Genomic DNA, 18,131 nt, shown 5'->3' with positions numbered 1-18,131 from the left:
GCTCTGAGTAATCACAGGGTAGGAAAGAGTGAAGTGATGTTCCTACTCTCCCAGCTCTCTCTCTGACAGCTGGAGCAGCAGCTCCCTCCCTCCAAACCAGAGCCCCAGCCTCTCTCCTCAGGGCCTTCTCCCAAGGCCACGGTTCTTCCTGAGTTCCAGTGGCAGCTCATGCTTTTCCCCCTCGGAGCTAGGGGTGGTAATGAAAGAGCTTCCTATCGCTGCTGGTCCTCTGGTACCTCGCCAGCCCTTGTAGGTTCCCTTAATCCTCCTTGCACTGTTGCAGGCCCTTTTCAAAGATCTTTTCAAAAATGCAATATGCTTCCTGCCAGGACCTGACTGATGCAAGGGTGAAGAGAGCAAGCAGGAAGGTTCCAGCTCCAACTTTGGCTTATGTCATAGTTCTGTGTCAGGTTAACTCTATTACAAAGCCTGTTTCAATATTAGATAAGAGTTGTAATCGGCATATGGTTTGTACATAAAACAATGCTAAAGAAGCCATCCTTTAATCTTTTATTACTGATCTACCAACTTCTATCTTCATAAGTAGTACCAAAACAAAAAAAGACCTTAAAACAGGTATGACCAGATGATCGTAAAGTCCCTTTTAGAACGAAATTGGTGTTTACAATCAATGCTGATTCAGATCACAAGTTCTAAATTAGAGAAGTCCGGCAAGCAGGTTGCACTGGAGTGAAACCCAGCCTTGAAGAGCAAGACTTGAGAAAAGTGAGTGAAGGACTATAACTGTCCCAAGGTGAGGTGCACAGCTGAGAAGAAAACTGAGTGATCAGAGGCTGAATCCTAAAAGCAGAGCTCTCAAAACGCATTCATGTCCACTCCTGGCTCTTCTTACCACTTCCACCTAAGAGCAAATAGGGATCCTTGCTTTAATTTCTGTTAGGATGAAGTAAAGATGCGACCCTCACTCACAGCCCAGCAAAGCTGGTTCAGACTGGACACCATCCTCAGGATTGGATTAGCTCCCCCAAATCAGAGGGGCTGGATGGTCAAAATATACCCAGAGGGATGGGCTTGCAAGGACGTACCTGATCAAGTCCAGGAAGGCATCTGCCGCTGTCACTTGTACAATTTTGCCTTCTCTGTGCATGTTTTCCTTTGTGCCCTTCCCAGGATGGATGATGACGACAATGATTATGCCGATCACCACGGCAATGATGGTCGTAGTCATGTAATAGACTACAGCTCGCATTCCCATCTTCCCTGATGCCTTACTATCTAGGGCCGCCATTCCTGGGGAAGGCAAACAGAAGGGCATTTTCAGGAAGTCAGTCCAGGGAATCCTCCAGTGGAAGGTGATGGGAACCATATTTGTCTCTACACTTCCCTACCCGCAGCCCACCCGGCCACAGGATTTTACACACATTATGAGAACTGGGCAGCAAATGTAGTCAGAGCATCACTCAAGGTGAAAGGGAAAAGCCACAGAAAGGCCCTGCATCAACGGTGTTTGGAGACACGCAGCACCTGTGTTCTGGCTTAAGAATGGATCTCACGTGTCCCCCTAATGATTTGAAAGGGCAATCAAGTTCTTCCCCAGGCTGCTACTAGTTGGGGGAGCTGTGAGTGTGAATAGTAGTGTGTTGTGTGTGTGTCTGTGGACAGAGAGAGAGGCACTTAAAGAGCTTTCTGGCAGGATAATCTAAGCATTGCTCAAATCCAAGCACCGTGGCGACTCACACAGATGAACTGCCATTAAATTCTTTTAAAAGAGTTAGGATTTTATAAATGTACTGCAGAGTCCTTTTTTAAAAAAAAAAAGATTTTATTTGTTTATTTTTAGAGAGAGGAAGGGAGGGAGAAAGGGAAACATTGATGTGTGAGAGACACATCAATCAGCTGACTCTCACATGCTCCCAACTGGGAACCTGGCCCACAACCGGGGCATGTGCCCTGCCCGGGGAATCCAACCAGTGATCTTTTGGTTTGCAGGTCAGTGCTCAATCCACTGAGCCACAGCAGCCAGGGTGGAGAGTCCTTTTTTTTGATTTTTGTAAAATGTAAGCAATTATTCCCATTACCTACTAATTTATCTTCACTTTGCTTCTCTGCTTTTTCATTTAATCTCACTTAATCAAAGCTTTTTCTAAAGAATTATGTGAATGGGATGCTTCTCCTTCTGGTCCCTGCCTTCCACCACCTTGTCCCCCAGGCCTGGAGAACCTCCTCTTGTGTTAGACATTCTTCTCCTCCTCATTTTCAGAGTTTACCTCAGGCAAGGTGTTATCTTAGGAGGCAGGACTTTTAAGATTTCCCTAACCGTTCTAGCAAACAGAACTTATCTCAGTGCCTCTGAGATGGAAAAAATGTAAAGGGCACAAACATCTCAAAAGATAAGATTATGGGCTTTTCTGTTTCATTAGCTTGTTCTTAGTTCCTTCTCTCTCTTCCCTCTAAAATGGTAAAATCCAATCATAGGAGAAAGTAGTTAGTTTTACTACTTTCTTTACTATTCTGCCAGACTGCCAGACAGCTGGCTGGGTTTGCCCCCAAAATCTTAATACAATAGTAATGAGCTTATGTGGAAATTGAAGCCATGATCTTCAGTTATCATTCCATTTGTATTTGAATCATATCATTTTAATTTTCATATTAAGCACTTTCTTAGTACCTGATATGTTCTTACTTTTAACCACAACCTCCTAAAAGGCAGATTAAAAAAACAACTAAGTAACTCTCCAAGGCAGGGGTGTCCAACATTTTGATGTCTCTGGGCCACACTGGAAGAAGAAGAGTTGTCTTGGCCACACATTAGGTACACTGCGACACGTAATTATAAAAAAAAAAATCTCGTAATGTTTTGAGTAAATGTATGATTCTGTACTGGGCCACATTCACAGCCATCCTGGGCTGCATGTGTTAGTTGGACACCCCTGCCTCAGCTAACACCAAAGAAAATGGAGCGGAAGCTTGAACCCAGATCTTGTGTGACTAAGTTTAGTGTACCTTCTGCGCCCCCCCCCCCAAAATAATTGCATCTCCTACAGACCAGGAGGCCAACTCCGGCTTTAATGTGTGAACTTAGCTTCCTTTAGCCTTGCCTTAGGCTTCCTGAAACCGAGGGGTAAGTATCCTTTGAGGGATGGCACTACTTCAACAAGTCACCATTAAAAATGAGCTAATCTGTTCCCAGTGTCCCATACGCCATTTTCATCCTTAGGCTTGAATCCCATCTCAAGTATATCTCGGCTTCCCTGTGCCTGAAGTAATTTCCCTCAGAACAGGCCCTCTCTTCCCCATTGTTTCCCAAGACTGGCACCACTGATGCCCGCCCCTCTTTGGCGGGGAGCAGAGTGGGCACGGTGGTCTGGGTAACTCTGCTAGTGGGTACTGGCAGCGGTATGTTCTTCCTCCCACTGCTTTCCTGCTCTCTTGCTTTCTATTCTGCGGGCTGTTCCGTCCTCACTCCAGCTCTTCTCTGCTGCTCCTGCCCACTACTCCGACCCACAGCCATTCAGAGAGCACTGGAACCAACACGGCAGAAAAGAGGAGGCGTCTCCAGTCTCTCTCCTTCCCTCCCACAAAGGGTGGAGGGTGGGATTATCCCAAATCCATAGCTAAAGGGTGGTCATCTCTAGGAAACCAAGTCCACAGGGGTTTAGTTTAATTTTTAAAATAAAAACCAACATGAAAGTCTTTTCTCCCTACTTTCTAACTCCAAAAGAGCTCAAGACAACTATCGAGGCATTTGTTTTAGCAGTGACCCCAGAAGCAGACTCAACAGTCCAATGAGACGCCTCACCAACCTCGACATACTGGCTTTTTCCCTTCGAGAGACAATAAAGCAGCGGCTACTATGGTTTCAGGGAAGGGGTGTGTGTGGCGGGGATTATCTTCATTAACCAATTCTCCACATAGGTCCTTCCCCAACAGGGCTGCTGCTCCGCCTCTGTCCCTGGTACCCCAGCGTCTTCTTCCTCCCCCCTTCCAATCCTAACCACCCCCCTTTTTTTCTGAGACAGGCTTGTAAAACCAAAGGGGCCAGCAGAAACAAGGCCACATGCTGTCTTCAGGGGAACAGCAGGGCAGATGTGGCTAATCTATCCACACAACAGGCCTGAGGCAGAATGGCCGTGATAGGAGAGAACAGAGGATGAACTCGGGAAGGCAAAACCCAACACAAGTAGCGCGTTGCTACCCCTCTCCCTTCCACGAATGGACCACCTTCTTTCCCCAGCCCTGTGAGATTGGGGACAAAGCTCTACACCAAAGGTCGGAGTGTCTGGGGACAAAGAGAAGTACTCAGTCTCTCTGTAGAAAAGGGAACTGTTGCAGGAAGTGTCCTACGTGCCTGGAAAGGGGAAAGTCTGCTTTGCACGTTGTCACTTTGCGCATTGTCACTTGAGAATACAAGGAAGAAAAGGGCATGAGGCAAGGGGGAGACAGGAGATTTCTGGGGCATGTTGGTGTTTACGGAGTGTGTCACACCTAAATGTGTGCTGGAGAAATGCATTCCAGAGCAAGTCGTAAAGATAACAATCTCCACGGGTCTCTTCTGCTTCTTCTGATCTGGGCTTAGCTAAACTAGCCCCATTGAAGACATTCTAACATCTTTACCGTGAAAACAATCTGTCAGCTTGAAACCCAAAGGAAGTCTATCTTGTATAATTGTTACAAGTGCTGTGATTGGTCTTCCAATTACAGTAACATGTTTGTATGTTTCAATATTTTGCATATCTTTTTTTCCAAGACTTTATTTATTTATTTTAGAGAGGGGAAGGGAGGGAGAAAGAGAGGGAGAGAAACATCAGTGTGTGGTTGCCTCTCATGTGCCCCTTATTGGGGACCTAGCCTGTAACCTAGGTATGCGCCATGACTGGGAATTGAACCAGCAACCCTTTGGTTCACAGGCCAGTGCTCAATCCACTGAGCCACACCAGCTGGGGCTGTTTTGCATATCTTGAGGTGAATTTTTAATGCTGGTTCACCGACTCACTCACCAAATTCTGCCTCCAACTAATGGCGCATATTCATCTAGTTTCATGAGAACAGGATATTGTATACTGGCAATACCACTTTAAAGATGAAGATACAAGAGGCCAGAGAAGCCCAGTACTGCAAGGCTAGTAAATAGTAATGGCAGGATTTGAACCCACTTTCTACTATACCTCTCTACATACTTCTACTATACCTCTCTTTTTACGGACAAGCCAGAAGCTACCCACATTTCATTTGCTTGTTTTCCACGCTAGCTTTCTTAACTTTCTTGCATTTGAGTTCAATGCTGACATGAGCCAGCTGGCTGGAGGAAAAATTCCAGGAGGAGGTAACTGTGGAAAAACTCTGACACATTCCTCAGCATTCCCTACCTTGAGGGGAAGTGAGTGACCCTGGTCACCGGAAGGACTAACTGGAGAACTGGTCAATCAGATCAAATTCCTCCCTGTCCCAGGAAAACAGCCCAGAGCTTGGAGTGTGGAGAGCTGTGAATACTTGCTGGCCATGGGCACACAAGTCTTATTTTCCTTTCCAAAAACCAGCCCAGCAATAACCAGTCAACAAGAAAGCAATCAGTCAATCATTTCTGCAAAGCTCTTACATGTTCATCAATGAGCTACACATCTAAAGGAGATCAAACAAGATGTTTTCCAGAATATAAAGGATTAAGATTTGCTTCAAATATCTGGGTATTTTAGGCAACAGTCACTGTAAAAAGAGAGGAAGAGAGTTTCTTGGTGCCAACAGGTAAATATTCACTTACCTCGTTATTTATGAAGTCTTTTGGCAATCAGTTTAGCACAGCAAACATACACCAAATTCATGGGTTTTCTGAGGGGCGGGGGTGGGGAAGAAGTGTTTTATAAATACACATGTGGAACTCTCTAAGTCTATAGTTTAAATCAGATTTCTTCTGGCATGATCTTTTGCATGACTTCCTGAGTAAACGAAATATGTACGCAGCCAAGTGTTAAAGAATAGCATATAAATAATGTCAAGTTCTCAAAAAAAGGCAAGTTCTCAAGGCTCTATTACTTGAATGGATTTTATTCTCCCTCTGCTGAAAACCTATGTCCTACACATTAGTGTGTCACTTCCCCCAGTACTTCCTGTCCCTGGTTTTGAAACATGAACTGTAATGAGGAAGTCGTGTGTTATGAACCGCCGTTCTCGGCATCCCCACGGTGTTCCATTGCTCGTCCTGGGCCGTTTGATCAGCACCAGGAAAAACAGAACAGGGACGATGGCAACTGCTGGTTCAAAACGACTGTTTGGTTTCAGTTTTTACATAAGTTTAAACTCACCCCTCCTCCACAATGGGCTTCCCAAACACTCCTCTGATGAGAGTGGCCTGTTCTCAGCCCTCCCGGAGTTTCAGGACCGGCAAGCTTATAACATGGAAATCAAGGGTGAGCTCTAACATGTACCACGTTCATTTGAATATAAGGGGATGTGTTTTTCTTTAAAATAAAGTTAAACATTAAAACTACAATATGCTTCATATTTACAGACGGAAATGCAACTGTCCAGGGCTGGAGCACGTGTGCATGGGGCCCTTGGGAAGGAGGACGGGCAGGAGGGCCAGAAAGCTCAGGGGACAGGGAGCGAGGTGCTGGGAGAGAGCATGAAACGAGCAAGTCACATAGAATCTCTGTCTATAGTTACATTGGGTTGTTCTTTTCACTAAGAAATCTTCTCTGGACTCCTTAAGACAACACTGCAAAAAAAAAAAAAAAAAAAAAAGGAAAGTGCTATGCCTCTATGGGTTCTGGAGCAGAAGGCAAAGCTTTAAAAGTTAGATTAGAAATTGTTGGTAGGACGTGATTGTACTTCATTTCAGTTTTTTAAAAATTTATTTTTTTATCTTTAGAGGGGAGGGGAAGGGAAGGAGAGAAGGAGAGAAATATCAATGTATGGTTGCCTCTCGTGAGTCCCCTGCTGGGAACTGGCCTGCAACCCAGGCATGTGCCCTGACTGGGAATCGAACTGCGACCGTGTGGTTCGCAGGCCCATGCTCAATCCACTGAGCTACACCAGCCAGGATTCATTTCAGTTTTTAATCACAATTAATAAGCAGGTTATAGTCTCCGAACTTAATCTAAAAGGCAATGTTTTCAATTACTCATGGCCAACCTCATGCACTTTTAGAAGCACATTTAAAAAAAATTATGGCACGGTGACTGCGAGTTCAGGCTCCGGGGGTAGAATACTTGGACCGTGCTACTGTCTCTGGTCTCGTATAAGCTCTGTGAGCCTCAGTTTCCTCATCTGTAGAAGGAGAATAATGAAAGCTCCTCACAGGGCTTTCCTTGCAATGAAAAAATTCTGTACAGAAAGCACTTAGCATACATAGTGTTTGGCACACAGTGAGCTTTCAGCAAATGTCAGCTGTTATTAGTAATTAAACAGACAAATAATAAACAAGCTACTTACTAAGAGTTATTTGACTCTCTAAGCCTCCACTGCCCCAGACAAGAAGCTGATCAGACCTCCATTGTATGCCTAGGAAAACTTACAGGAATTTGCACAAAGTTGGCCCCGGATAAATGCTAGCTATGACTGTTACATGCCTCTCTTTACGAGAATTTGAGCGCCAAGAGAGCAGAACCAGCTGTTTGATTTATCGACGCAGCCTTATTCCTAGGAAAATGCCTGCACAGCGAGGCACCCCCAAGATATGTGTTGACAGTCATCCTTATCCCCATTATTGCTGTTGTGCTGGGTAGAGGCCATGCACTTAGAAGAATAAAAACATTTAGATTAGGTTATAAATTACAAGTTCTAATGTTGCTTTTGTTACAAAATACTCTGACATTCTGACTCATCAATTTTAATTGCTCTTCCCCCAATTAATCCAAAATAGTGAGGTTCATGCAATCTTGAAGAATGAGAGACAGACCTTGTGGAGACAGTGACCCAGCATCACTGGAAGTTCATCTGCAGAGCTGGGTGGTCATTCTCGGCAGGTGCCTCCAGGCTGGTCAGGAGGGCAGGGGACTGGCAGACCTCTGCTCCTACCACCAGGGGCATCTCTCCCTCTCTCCCTGCTTTCTCCCTCTCCCGCCCCCGTATTATTTTCCCTCTTTTGCTAACCTGGTTCACTCTTGAGCCTGTATGAGTAATTGCTATAGCCCCATCTGTCCACATGTTAACAGAAGGATGAGTAAATACATTAAAAAATAAGCACAGAGAAGGGAAGGGAAGGAAGGGAGGGGCATGTTCTACCAAGTGCTTGTGATGCAAATCATAAATCAATTAAGTGGGCATGACCAGCATTTTCATGCATTATAACAAGGCAAAATGTTTCAGAAAATGCTTGCTTCCTGGAATTTTGAGCAAAGATGCTTTTATAGTAATCAGTGATTCTTAGTGAAGAGAGTTAAACCATCTCACAGAGAGCAGAGAATGAGTTTGTGGAATTCACAGTCAATTAAATCCCGTATTTTCACCCTGGCCACAGTTTCCTTCCCCTGGTGCCTGTTCCTACACTCCCGGAACTCGACATCTCATTCTCCTGTAACGCCGCTTCGTCTGACGGGGCTGCAGTGCAGGGGATGACCAGGAAGCCCTTGCACAAACTCACTGCTTGCGACGATGGCACATTATTTGTCAGGAGAACTGACTTTTTCATCTAGCCCCGAAAACTTGTCGACAAAAGTCTTTCCTCAAGCTGTAGTGTTCACTATTAAAAAGAAGGGTGGAGAGGTGAAGGGGAACCACTCTCTTTTGAAAGATGGTTAAGTAAAAATATTAGCGAAGCAGACAATAGTATTCACGGCAGATGGATCACATGAATCACTTTTTATCCTCTGTCGGGTAGGACTAAGCAGACAAGCCAATCTCTTTTCTCTGGCTACAGTTGTCCTTTGAAAATAAACTTTCATACAGGGAGGCAGAGTGGGGAGACTCAAGTTCTACGTCAAGTGCTGGTGCCTCTAATAACAAAGACCGTCCAAGGCCCTTCTCCTTCACTCGGCAGTGCAGACTGCTGCTCCTAGGTAACCAGCTGCCCAGGTCCCGGGTGGTCGAGCTCTGCTTTTCTCTACCCTCGTCCTACCCACCCAACAGACCTCATTACAGCCCAACACAGCCCTGCAGTGGGTCCAGAATGGCGATCTGCCAGACAGCCCACTGCAGGGACTTCCTCTTCTGCTCAGCAAGGTCTCAGGAAACTCTCTGAAGGGCCAGCTCCAAAATTCTCTTCTCCCTGGCCCATAGCAGCCTTCACAAGGCCCGCTGAGTGTGGTTTAGACACCCATTCACCCCTCCCACTAGCCCGCCCTTCGCTCACGGTGTTGGAATGCGCTGTACAATATGCTTTTCTGAAGAGGAACCAGGGAGTCATTCATCTTCTTTGTGTGTGCTCAGCGGAGCAGGAGGCAGAGGCGAGCGGGACCCAGGAGGAGCCGGGGAGTGTGATTAGTAACAGCTGACAGCCCCAGACCAGACCCTTTCTTTGGTTACTGCATTGTAACAGCCGTGCACAAAGCCATCACTGTCCTCTCGCCAAGGCCGAGGAACTCAGGACCATGGAAAATAGCCCCGGCAAGTGTGGCTTGGGCAGTGGGGGCAAAGGGCCGATCTGACCAACCCCTGGTTACACCTGTGAAGGCCGGCTGGGAAAAGACTCCTCTGTCTTGTGAAGAGACACACGAACATGCGGTGGGCCACCACCCATCACCCACCTGGAGCAGTGACCTCAATGGGGAAGTAAGGTGACTTCATGCACAGTAAGAAGGGAGCGAGGAGAACAGCAAAGTGCTCTGATTTAATGAGAAGAAATTCTTCGAGGGCCAGAGCTCCAACCTCCTCTGCCTTTCTCCCCTGAAGAATCATGATTTACCACCAACCACTAGATGAGTATGTTGCAGTTTCCAAAAGGGCCCCCCTTTACTTGCTTGGACAAAACCTTCACGCGCTGGGTCCCAAGAGACCTGCTTAGGAAGATGACGGTGAAGACAGCATGTGTCCTAGCAGGCAGAACACTGAGTGGGGGACCCAGTTCTACCGCTGGGCCAGGCTTGTTCAAAGTCCATCAAAAGGCATCTCAAGTCAACTGCGGAGCACGGCAGACTCGAGGGGTGCCCTTTCTTCCCACGGAAGGTCTCTCAAGAGGAAAAGGAACTGAAAGGCTCATAGAAACTGAAAGCAACAAGTGGACATTAAAAACCAGCCCAGCTTGGTTTGCATTCCCAGAAGAACAGCTGAAGCGGGAGTGCGACTCCAGGCCTTGAAATGAGGCTGGGAAGCAGCAGAAGTCTCCGGGGCCAGAGGAGGCACGCACGCCATGGGACCCGAAGTCCGCCTCCACCCCCGATGCCGCGCCATGACAGACTCCAGAACCATGACCCAACCTGCCAGCTCTGCAATGGACCGAGTGAGGTTAAGGCTGTTGCTTGAGACTGAAATGAAGATATTTTTTTAAAGATATGTTTCTTATATAAAAAAAAGAGAAATGATTGAGACTAACATGTGTTCGCCTCATCGATTTTCCAAATTAAGTCCAGAATGTAGAATCTTATATGTTATATAAAAGAATAAATTAAAAAAAAATTAAGTCCACATTTTAGCTAGTTAAGAAAGGGTGCAAAATGAAGTTTTCGGGGATAGAGTTGGGGTTGACAAGAGGAGGAAGAGACGACTGCAGTGACGAGAGAACTGAGAGAGTGACGGACGGGAGGAGAACACAGATAAAGCAAGGGTGAATACAGAGCAGAGAAGCGGGGATGGAGAAAAGGTTCAGTAGGTGCGTTTATCTCAGTCAGCACATTTCTGGAGCTGCGGCCAACACCCCCACCCCCTTCAGTTCTGATTCGTTTTCTCAGTATTTAAAAGTGCATCCGTTGTTCTTATCTAATCTATAAAGGAATAGTCGCACCCACAGACTGGGAGATTACGCGCCCAGCTACCTGACCCCGAACAATGCAGTACCCCTTCGCAGGGTAGAAAAGACTGTGGAAAAGTCTGGAAATGGTTGGCTCTCCTCATCTCTGCCTCACTTGTAGTAGGAGAACTCGCTCTCCTTGGAACAGGAAAAGCTGCATTTTTGGCCCCGGCAATAGAATGGAATGATCGCCGATATATTCCACCAGCAGCAGCTGAACGCTCAGGGCTCTTTTCCTTCTACGGAAAGGGGTTGTTTCCGCATATTCTGCTTTAATTTTGTAACATTTAGGTACATAGTTTTTATGTGACTCAGTTTTGTCTTTTGATGTTTTTCTTGAGGGGTATTTAGGAATTCCCAAAATTACTCCAAAGAAAATTACGGGCAGCCCCTAACATCAAACTTCACTTATTCTGAATAGACCTCAGGGATTTAGGAGGGTGTCAAGGAAGGGGTGAAGAAATGGTGTTTGGCTGACCTGAGACTCAGGCTGAGGCATGGATTGGATTGGTAAAATTATTCTTTAACTTGGAATTTATGGATAGGGTGGGGAACAATGCAGCCCCCAGTGTCTGAGAAATACACTAGTAGTGGGCGGGTACTTCTGAGTAATATCTGGTAACACCAAATGATGAGAGAGAGAGAGACAGAAAGAGGACATCATTGCTAAAGAGAATTGTGGGGGTTATACATAAGGTCAAGGGGCGCAGGACGCAAGACATTGATTTCAAATGCGTGACACAAAAGGCTATGACCGCTCGAAGACAAACAATGGAAGGAGGTGGTGAAGGAAACCCAAGTTCTGGGAACCTACAGCTGCCTTTCGGGACATTGATTTTTAGTGGGTTATTAAGAAACAAGATGCAGAAAGACCCTTTGCTCCTCCCCCATATCCTGCCTAAGAGTTTCAGGTGGAAAAACCTGCTCCACAAAAGAAATCTTAACATACCCACCTTAGTCTAATTTGAATTCAGAAGGGCAGAGTGGAGCGTGTCAGGCCGGGGCCTGTTGGCTAAGTACCCCAGCCCCGTTGTCTCCGAGTCGCCTAGCAAGAATTTCCCTGCCATGCACAGTCCCCTCTTCCTCAACTACCTGTAAACCATCCACTCTCACTTCTGAAATAAAACTCCTCATTCCCACCTTTTCTCCTCTGTCCAAAACGTCTTATATACCCAGTGTTGCCTCAGTGTCTTTGGAATTTTCATTCTTATGTGAACTGCCCATGTGCAGGTATCAAAATCTGACTTTCTCCTGTCCATCTATCTCTGTCACCTTGATTACTAGCTCAGCTAGAAGAACTTAGAAGGTAGAAGAAAAATATTGTTTTTATAATGATTGTTTTAGCCTCCACAATGGTAGAGAAGTTATATTAAGGATAACTTGCTTCCTTTACATGTGGCTATATGAACTGCTTCTACAATTTAAATTTTTTCACTTATTCATGCATCATTCGGCTTTTATTAAGGACCTCCTCAATGCTCTGGCTAAAGACATGATCATTCGGGCCCTTGTGTTTTAACATAATAAGTATGACTTGAAAATATATTAATGTGAAATGGTCCTGAACAAATAAAACTGCATGGAATTACACAGCAGAGTATTTGAAATGAACTTGGGAAGAAAGTCGGAAAATTGGTTTGTTTCCCAAATTCGAAACTGTGAGGAAATGGTCGTAATAACCTCTGTACTTGGCGTGGTTTGGATCCTGGCTCCCTCATTTATTAGCTTGGACTGGTCAAGACAGGTAACTCCTCAGTTTCTCCGTCACGAGGTATAATAGCAGAGTTTACTTTAAGGGGTTGTTCTGAGGATTAAATGAGTTCAACGTGTGAAGCCTCAGAACAATATCTGGCACATATAAATTAGCAACGTCAGGGTGGTGATGATTCCGTTTGCAAAAATATTTTTAGCTTGGAAGGGCTTCTGGGAACGCCACTGTAAAATGGGAGAACTCGATACGTAAAATTGGACCCTGAGCTGCCAGGTGCAGGCTAAATGCGTTATCCCATGTAATCCTCCCAATGGCCTGCGAGGTCAGGACTAACAAGGGTCATCCCCACTTACGGATTAGGAAACAGGGAGGTCACATCGTGTGCTCAGAATCACACAGCTAGCCCCTGGGATTGCTGGCACTGAAACTCAAGCCTCTCTGCCTCTGGAACCCACCAAGCAATCCCTGCACTTACAGCCATGGAGATCCTTTGCCAATTAAGGCTTCTTTGCACTGGACTTTATCAATTGCTGATTTGTGTTTGATTTGCCTAATGGAGAATTCTCCCAAGACCTGTATTCATATTTGAAGAATGCCACACCATAGTGAAAAAGGATGGTGCATGTGTTGGTAAGTCAAGCGATGGTAATGAGTGGCTATGGCCAAAGCACCGGGCACCTGCCCTGGAGTTAGTCTGAAATCTCACTGAACTGGGGGGTCATAACGTGCCAGCTTCAGAAGCTGATACGCTCATTGACAACCTAACAAAGAAGAAGGGAAAACTCCACTGTGGATAATTACACTTGGAAGGCCTTGGGCACTTCCTAGAATGCCCAGGTCCCTTGGTGAGGCTGCAGCACTGCCTCCCTGCATGCCCTTCAGAGTGTCAGTCTCAGGCTCCCCTTACACCCATCCATGAAGACGCCATCGCCCAGGCTAACTCTCCATTGTTGGGCAGTTTTGATTTTTTAAAAATGATGCTTAGAAAAAAACCCTGAAATCTTACTCTTTATAACACTTTTCCCCTGCGATAAATTTTTGGTTCTGGAGGAATGCAGAGTAAGTCTGGTCCACATTTCCCAGAGGGACCTTGGTCTTCTTGTTTCTAGACTAAACACACATCATTTCTCCAAAGGATCCTCATGTATCATTACTTCCAGATGCTCACCAACATATAAGCCCGCCCCTGCCTATCCATCGGTACCTCATACTCTGGTCCACACCCTCTTTCTTCAGCTTCGTTTCCTACTAAAGTCGACCCTGTTCTTCCAGGCAGCTGAGACCACTCCATGTTCCCTAGACGTGCTGAGTTTTCCTGTCTCTGCGTCTTTGCTTTTAAGGTTTCCTTTACCCTTGTCCTCATTTCCTGTGGAAATCCCACCACGAGCCCAGCTCCTGAACTCCCACAGCACTTTCCCTGTGCTTCTTGGCTTTCATCGCCTGCTGCATTTTACCATCAGGTATGTCCCTGTCGGCCTTTGTATTTAAATTCCCAACTCCTTGAGGCTACAGACTGGCAGTCTCTTCCCATCTTTCTTCTCCACACCACTTAGCACATGGCCTGCCCAAAACAGGAGTCCAGTAAATAAATGTGTCTTGGATTGGATTCAACACCCTCTTAGCAGCCACTTTGCTTTGTCAAAGTCGTTTCTGAACGTTCTCAGAACTAAACAAATTACCCCCAATTCAGTGTGACCAGCGTAGAGTACGGTAGAGAACTATTAATTCTACTGAGGAAGCACATGACTGTATTCATCCTTTTAAGCCACCACATCCCACTATCAGTTTATACTGAGCTTTTAGGCACATGGACTGCTGCCAAGCTCAGTCATTCCCCATCTTGCAATCATGCAATTGCCTTGAGTCTAAAAGCAAAAATGTACATTTATTCCCTGCTCAATTCATCTTGTTGGTTTCCATCCAGCATTGCAGCCCACTGAAGTCATTCTGAATCATGATCATAGACATATGTGGTAGAAAACACTATGGCAGGGCTTATGCCATCTGAAAACACAATGTATGTGTCTTCCAGGTCTTTTAAGTTGTTGATAAAAATATGGAACAGAGCAGGGTTTTAAAAAATACTTCAGGTACTTCACCAGGTGTCTTTCCAGGTTGACATGGAGCCTTACACACTCAGTAGATCCACATGTTCAGCCAGTTGAAAACCTACTTCACTGTTTTATTAGGTTCTATTTTATTGTCAAGGTATTACTAAAGGCTCAAAAATGTTCAGAATAATCCAAACAAAATGTATCAGGAATTGTATGGCAGAATGTTAATAGAGGAAGTATTTTTACCCTATACAGCAACTCCTTGCTGTGCATGGTCTCGGAGCTCGCCTGCATCTACTCAGCCCTCATCCTTTAGTGCAATGATGTGAGGGTCGAGGAGCAGAAGGTCAACACCCTCATTAAAGCAGTCGGTGTGAATGTTGAGGCTTTCTGGCCAGGCTTGTTTGCGAAGGCTCTGGCCAGTGTCAACACCAGGGGCCCCATCTACAATGGAGGGGCTGGTGGACCTGCCCCAGCAGCTGGCGCTGCCCCAGCAAGGAGTTCTGTCCACTCCACCACTGCTGCCCCTGCTGAGGTGGAGAAAGTGGAGGCAAAGAAAGAAGAATCTGAGGAGTCCGATGAGCACACGGGCTTTGGTCTTTTTGACCAAACCTCCCCTGTAACACATGCAATAAAACACTGAACTCTGAAAAAAAAAAAAAGGGAATGCCTTTCATTTATCTTTACTCCTTCCACACAACAACTTGTGTGGAAGGCTGTGACTTTCCAGATTACAGTTCTTCAATGACAAATGCACACGATGGTCTCTATTTATTTCCCTATGCCAGGGGCCATCACCGCAGCGACTCAATAGGTACGTGACCAATGAAGGATGACAGCAAACTGCAAGTTCAGAGGATGAGAATGATGAAGCAACTATAACCAACCCATGAACCCATGGGTTATTTCAGTAACATCCACTGTAACAAGAGCTCATTACTGCAGCTAGTACTGGGATGTGAATACACCAACAGTAGTTCCTACTCTCAAAAAGTTCTTTGGTTGAGTGGATTAAGTCATATTCTCACCAAATAACCAAAGGTTCAACTACACGTGACATTAGAGCACAAGTATGAGAAAGTTGTGGAACATGTTTAACTCAAGTGGAGAATAGACTTTTTATCATAGGCATAAATTAAGGCAATGGATCCAGTACAAATCTAGAGGCCGTGACGCATTAGGGGTTGCCCAACATTACAGAGAGGGGGACTTTAGTGACAAATGGCTCTGAGTGTGAATTCAGGCTCAGCCACTCGCTAGCAGGGAGACCTTGGGAAGTCTCCTTGTCTGTAAAACAGAGATAATAACGAGGTTGCAGAAGGAATAACCAGTAGGTGTGCTCAGTGCCAGGAATGCCCTTTATACTTGATAACTGCTAGCGATGATAGTGCATGTAAAAAAGTCACTAATCAAAGAATAAATCTGTAATCAAGATGATCATGTTTAGTACTTCCGGGTGGAAGAGAGTAAACGCAGTCTGAATGGCAATGCCAATGTTCTCACACACTTACAGCTCATTATTGAGGAGTGACCATGAGCCAGGCCCTGTCCCAGGCTCAGGGAACCATGTAACTAAGGAACCTTGATTGCAGAGATCCCGATCCCACAGGGAATCTGCAAACACTTTTGGAAACCAAGTCTGTTATCAAAAAGCCAAAATTAACTGGGGCTGTCGTGGCTGAGGATGTCCAGGTTTTGGAGAGCAAGGCCAAGAAATCGAGAGGTTCCACGATGGACAGAATGACACCAGCAGTTAGTGGTGAGGCTCGGGCAGAATGGAAGCTCCACCGCGGTCTCTTGCAAAGCAGTGTCAAGCGTCACTTCGGCACACCAATTTGAAACTGGTTTACCACAGATGAAGTTTTCCCAGTCTCAGGAGATCACGAGCTTTCTTGGCAAGTGGGTTTTTTATTCTGATATGGACAAATAGAGTGACTTCAATTGTTTACTCAGGGTCATCCCCAAGCAGCTTTCTTGTCTAGAAACACCAACAAGCTGCCGCACATGTGACTTAAGAAGCAGCAAGTCAGCCGAAAGGAGGTGAAGTAACAAGCAACACGATCTGAGAAACAGGCTACCAACTGGTGACAAGGCCAAAGCACGGTCACGGAGAAGGCCCTTATGTGGCCTGGGCCAAGACTGAGGAAAAGATCCTCTCTAGGCAGACCCCAGGTGCATGAGCAAGGACAGGCCTGACCACTGACACTCTCCAGCAAGGAAGCCAAAAGGGCCTTTGAACTTGACATTTACAGCACTGAAGCGGAATATCATTCAGAGTGGCCATCATCACTAACATGGGTGCAGCACCTGTGGTTCTCATCACCATGCTTACAGCCATGATTGCCACTGATGTCCCTTTGGGGCCCCCATTTGGCATGGATGACAAATATTCTATTACTATCACCACTATTATCTCCACTCCATAAATGAACCTTGAATGCTGAAGCGACTTCCCCCATAGCTAGTCAGTGCTGTGACTTGCATAGAAATGAGTCTGGTAGGATGACGAACAGATCACAACTACTGTGGGTGCAGGGATTGAGCAAAAAGGAAAGAGGACTCATGGACATGGACAACAGTGTGGTGACTGCTGGGGGGCGGGGGGCATAAGGGGACTAAATGGTAATAGAAAAATATAATAAAGATTATATATTTTTAAAAAAAGAAAGTAATCTTATAGTTCTTAAGTTCCAAAGTTTGTGTTCTTAAGACCCAAACAGGGATTACCACAAGAAAAACCAGCCAGAGCGAGCCTCCTCTTCTTCAGTCATTTGTTCTGCACTCCCTGCTGGCCCCTCTTCTACTTTTCGGATGTAAACACCTCATTTATCCAGGGGTCTGGGGTCTGTGTGGTGTAACAGCTCTGTGACTTCCTTCCTCAGCACCAAGCCCAGCCGACTGGAGGGGCCCAACGTGGAATGAATGAATAACCACAGCAGTGCACGCCCCAGAGCACGGTGGGTGCAGTGGGGACAAGGTAGAGGGTGAAGTGTGGAGACAGACAACAGACGCTGCAGGCCTGTTTCCTGCGTAAGCAGTGAGAGCCCAGAGCTGCCGCAAGGTGTGACGGGGAATGTAAAGGGGGCGGAGCAGGGGAGCCCTTAGTAGTGAATCTGCAGTCTGTGTAGACGCCACAGGGATGCTGGTGGACTGACTCTCCGAGCGGCAGAAATGCCAAGTATTTCAAGTGGGGAGATAAGCTGTGTAAGGAAGTGAGATGAATGGCATCCATCCATTCACAGGGAACTGGCCTGCGGGATATACAAACCCACCCGTTCACATACCATGGAGTGTTCTGAGGCCTGAGAACGTTTCTACCAGTCCATTCAACTCATGGTGGATTCTCCGGTGCTCAGTTTTCTGTACACTCCCTGATAGCCCTGGAGGGGTGTAAGGACCCCTTCAGAAGTGGATTTTGTCTTCTGACATTAAAGCTGGTTAATAAGAACACATGATCATTTTGTTTTTTCATTGGTAATCATCCTTGGCTCATTTGAGGCAGATGTATTGAGCACTTACTATGTGC

The 18,131-nt window shown here is 45.9% G+C and overlaps 1 protein-coding gene and 1 pseudogene across 1 annotated transcript in view; one reads left to right on the top strand and one right to left on the bottom strand.

Moving 5' to 3' along the window:
• Positions 1–18,131, bottom strand: part of SLC1A3 (solute carrier family 1 member 3) — a 79,025-nt gene that overhangs the window by 15,606 nt on the left and 45,288 nt on the right. Inside the window, exon 4 of the mRNA XM_037063189.1 lies at positions 1,047–1,251. Within this exon, the coding sequence (XP_036919084.1) occupies positions 1,047–1,251 (205 nt within the window). The remainder of the gene's footprint in view (positions 1–1,046; positions 1,252–18,131) is intronic.
• On the top strand, positions 10,283–15,248 carry LOC118998832 (60S acidic ribosomal protein P1-like; annotated as a pseudogene).

This window comes from Sturnira hondurensis, unplaced genomic scaffold, assembly GCF_014824575.4.
Source record: "Sturnira hondurensis isolate 20B ecotype Veracruz unplaced genomic scaffold, ASM1482457v3 Scaffold0014384, whole genome shotgun sequence".
NCBI lineage: Eukaryota > Metazoa > Chordata > Mammalia > Chiroptera > Phyllostomidae > Sturnira > Sturnira hondurensis.
Note: the sequence above shows the minus strand (reverse complement) of the source record. Positions and strands in the feature narration are given on the sequence as shown.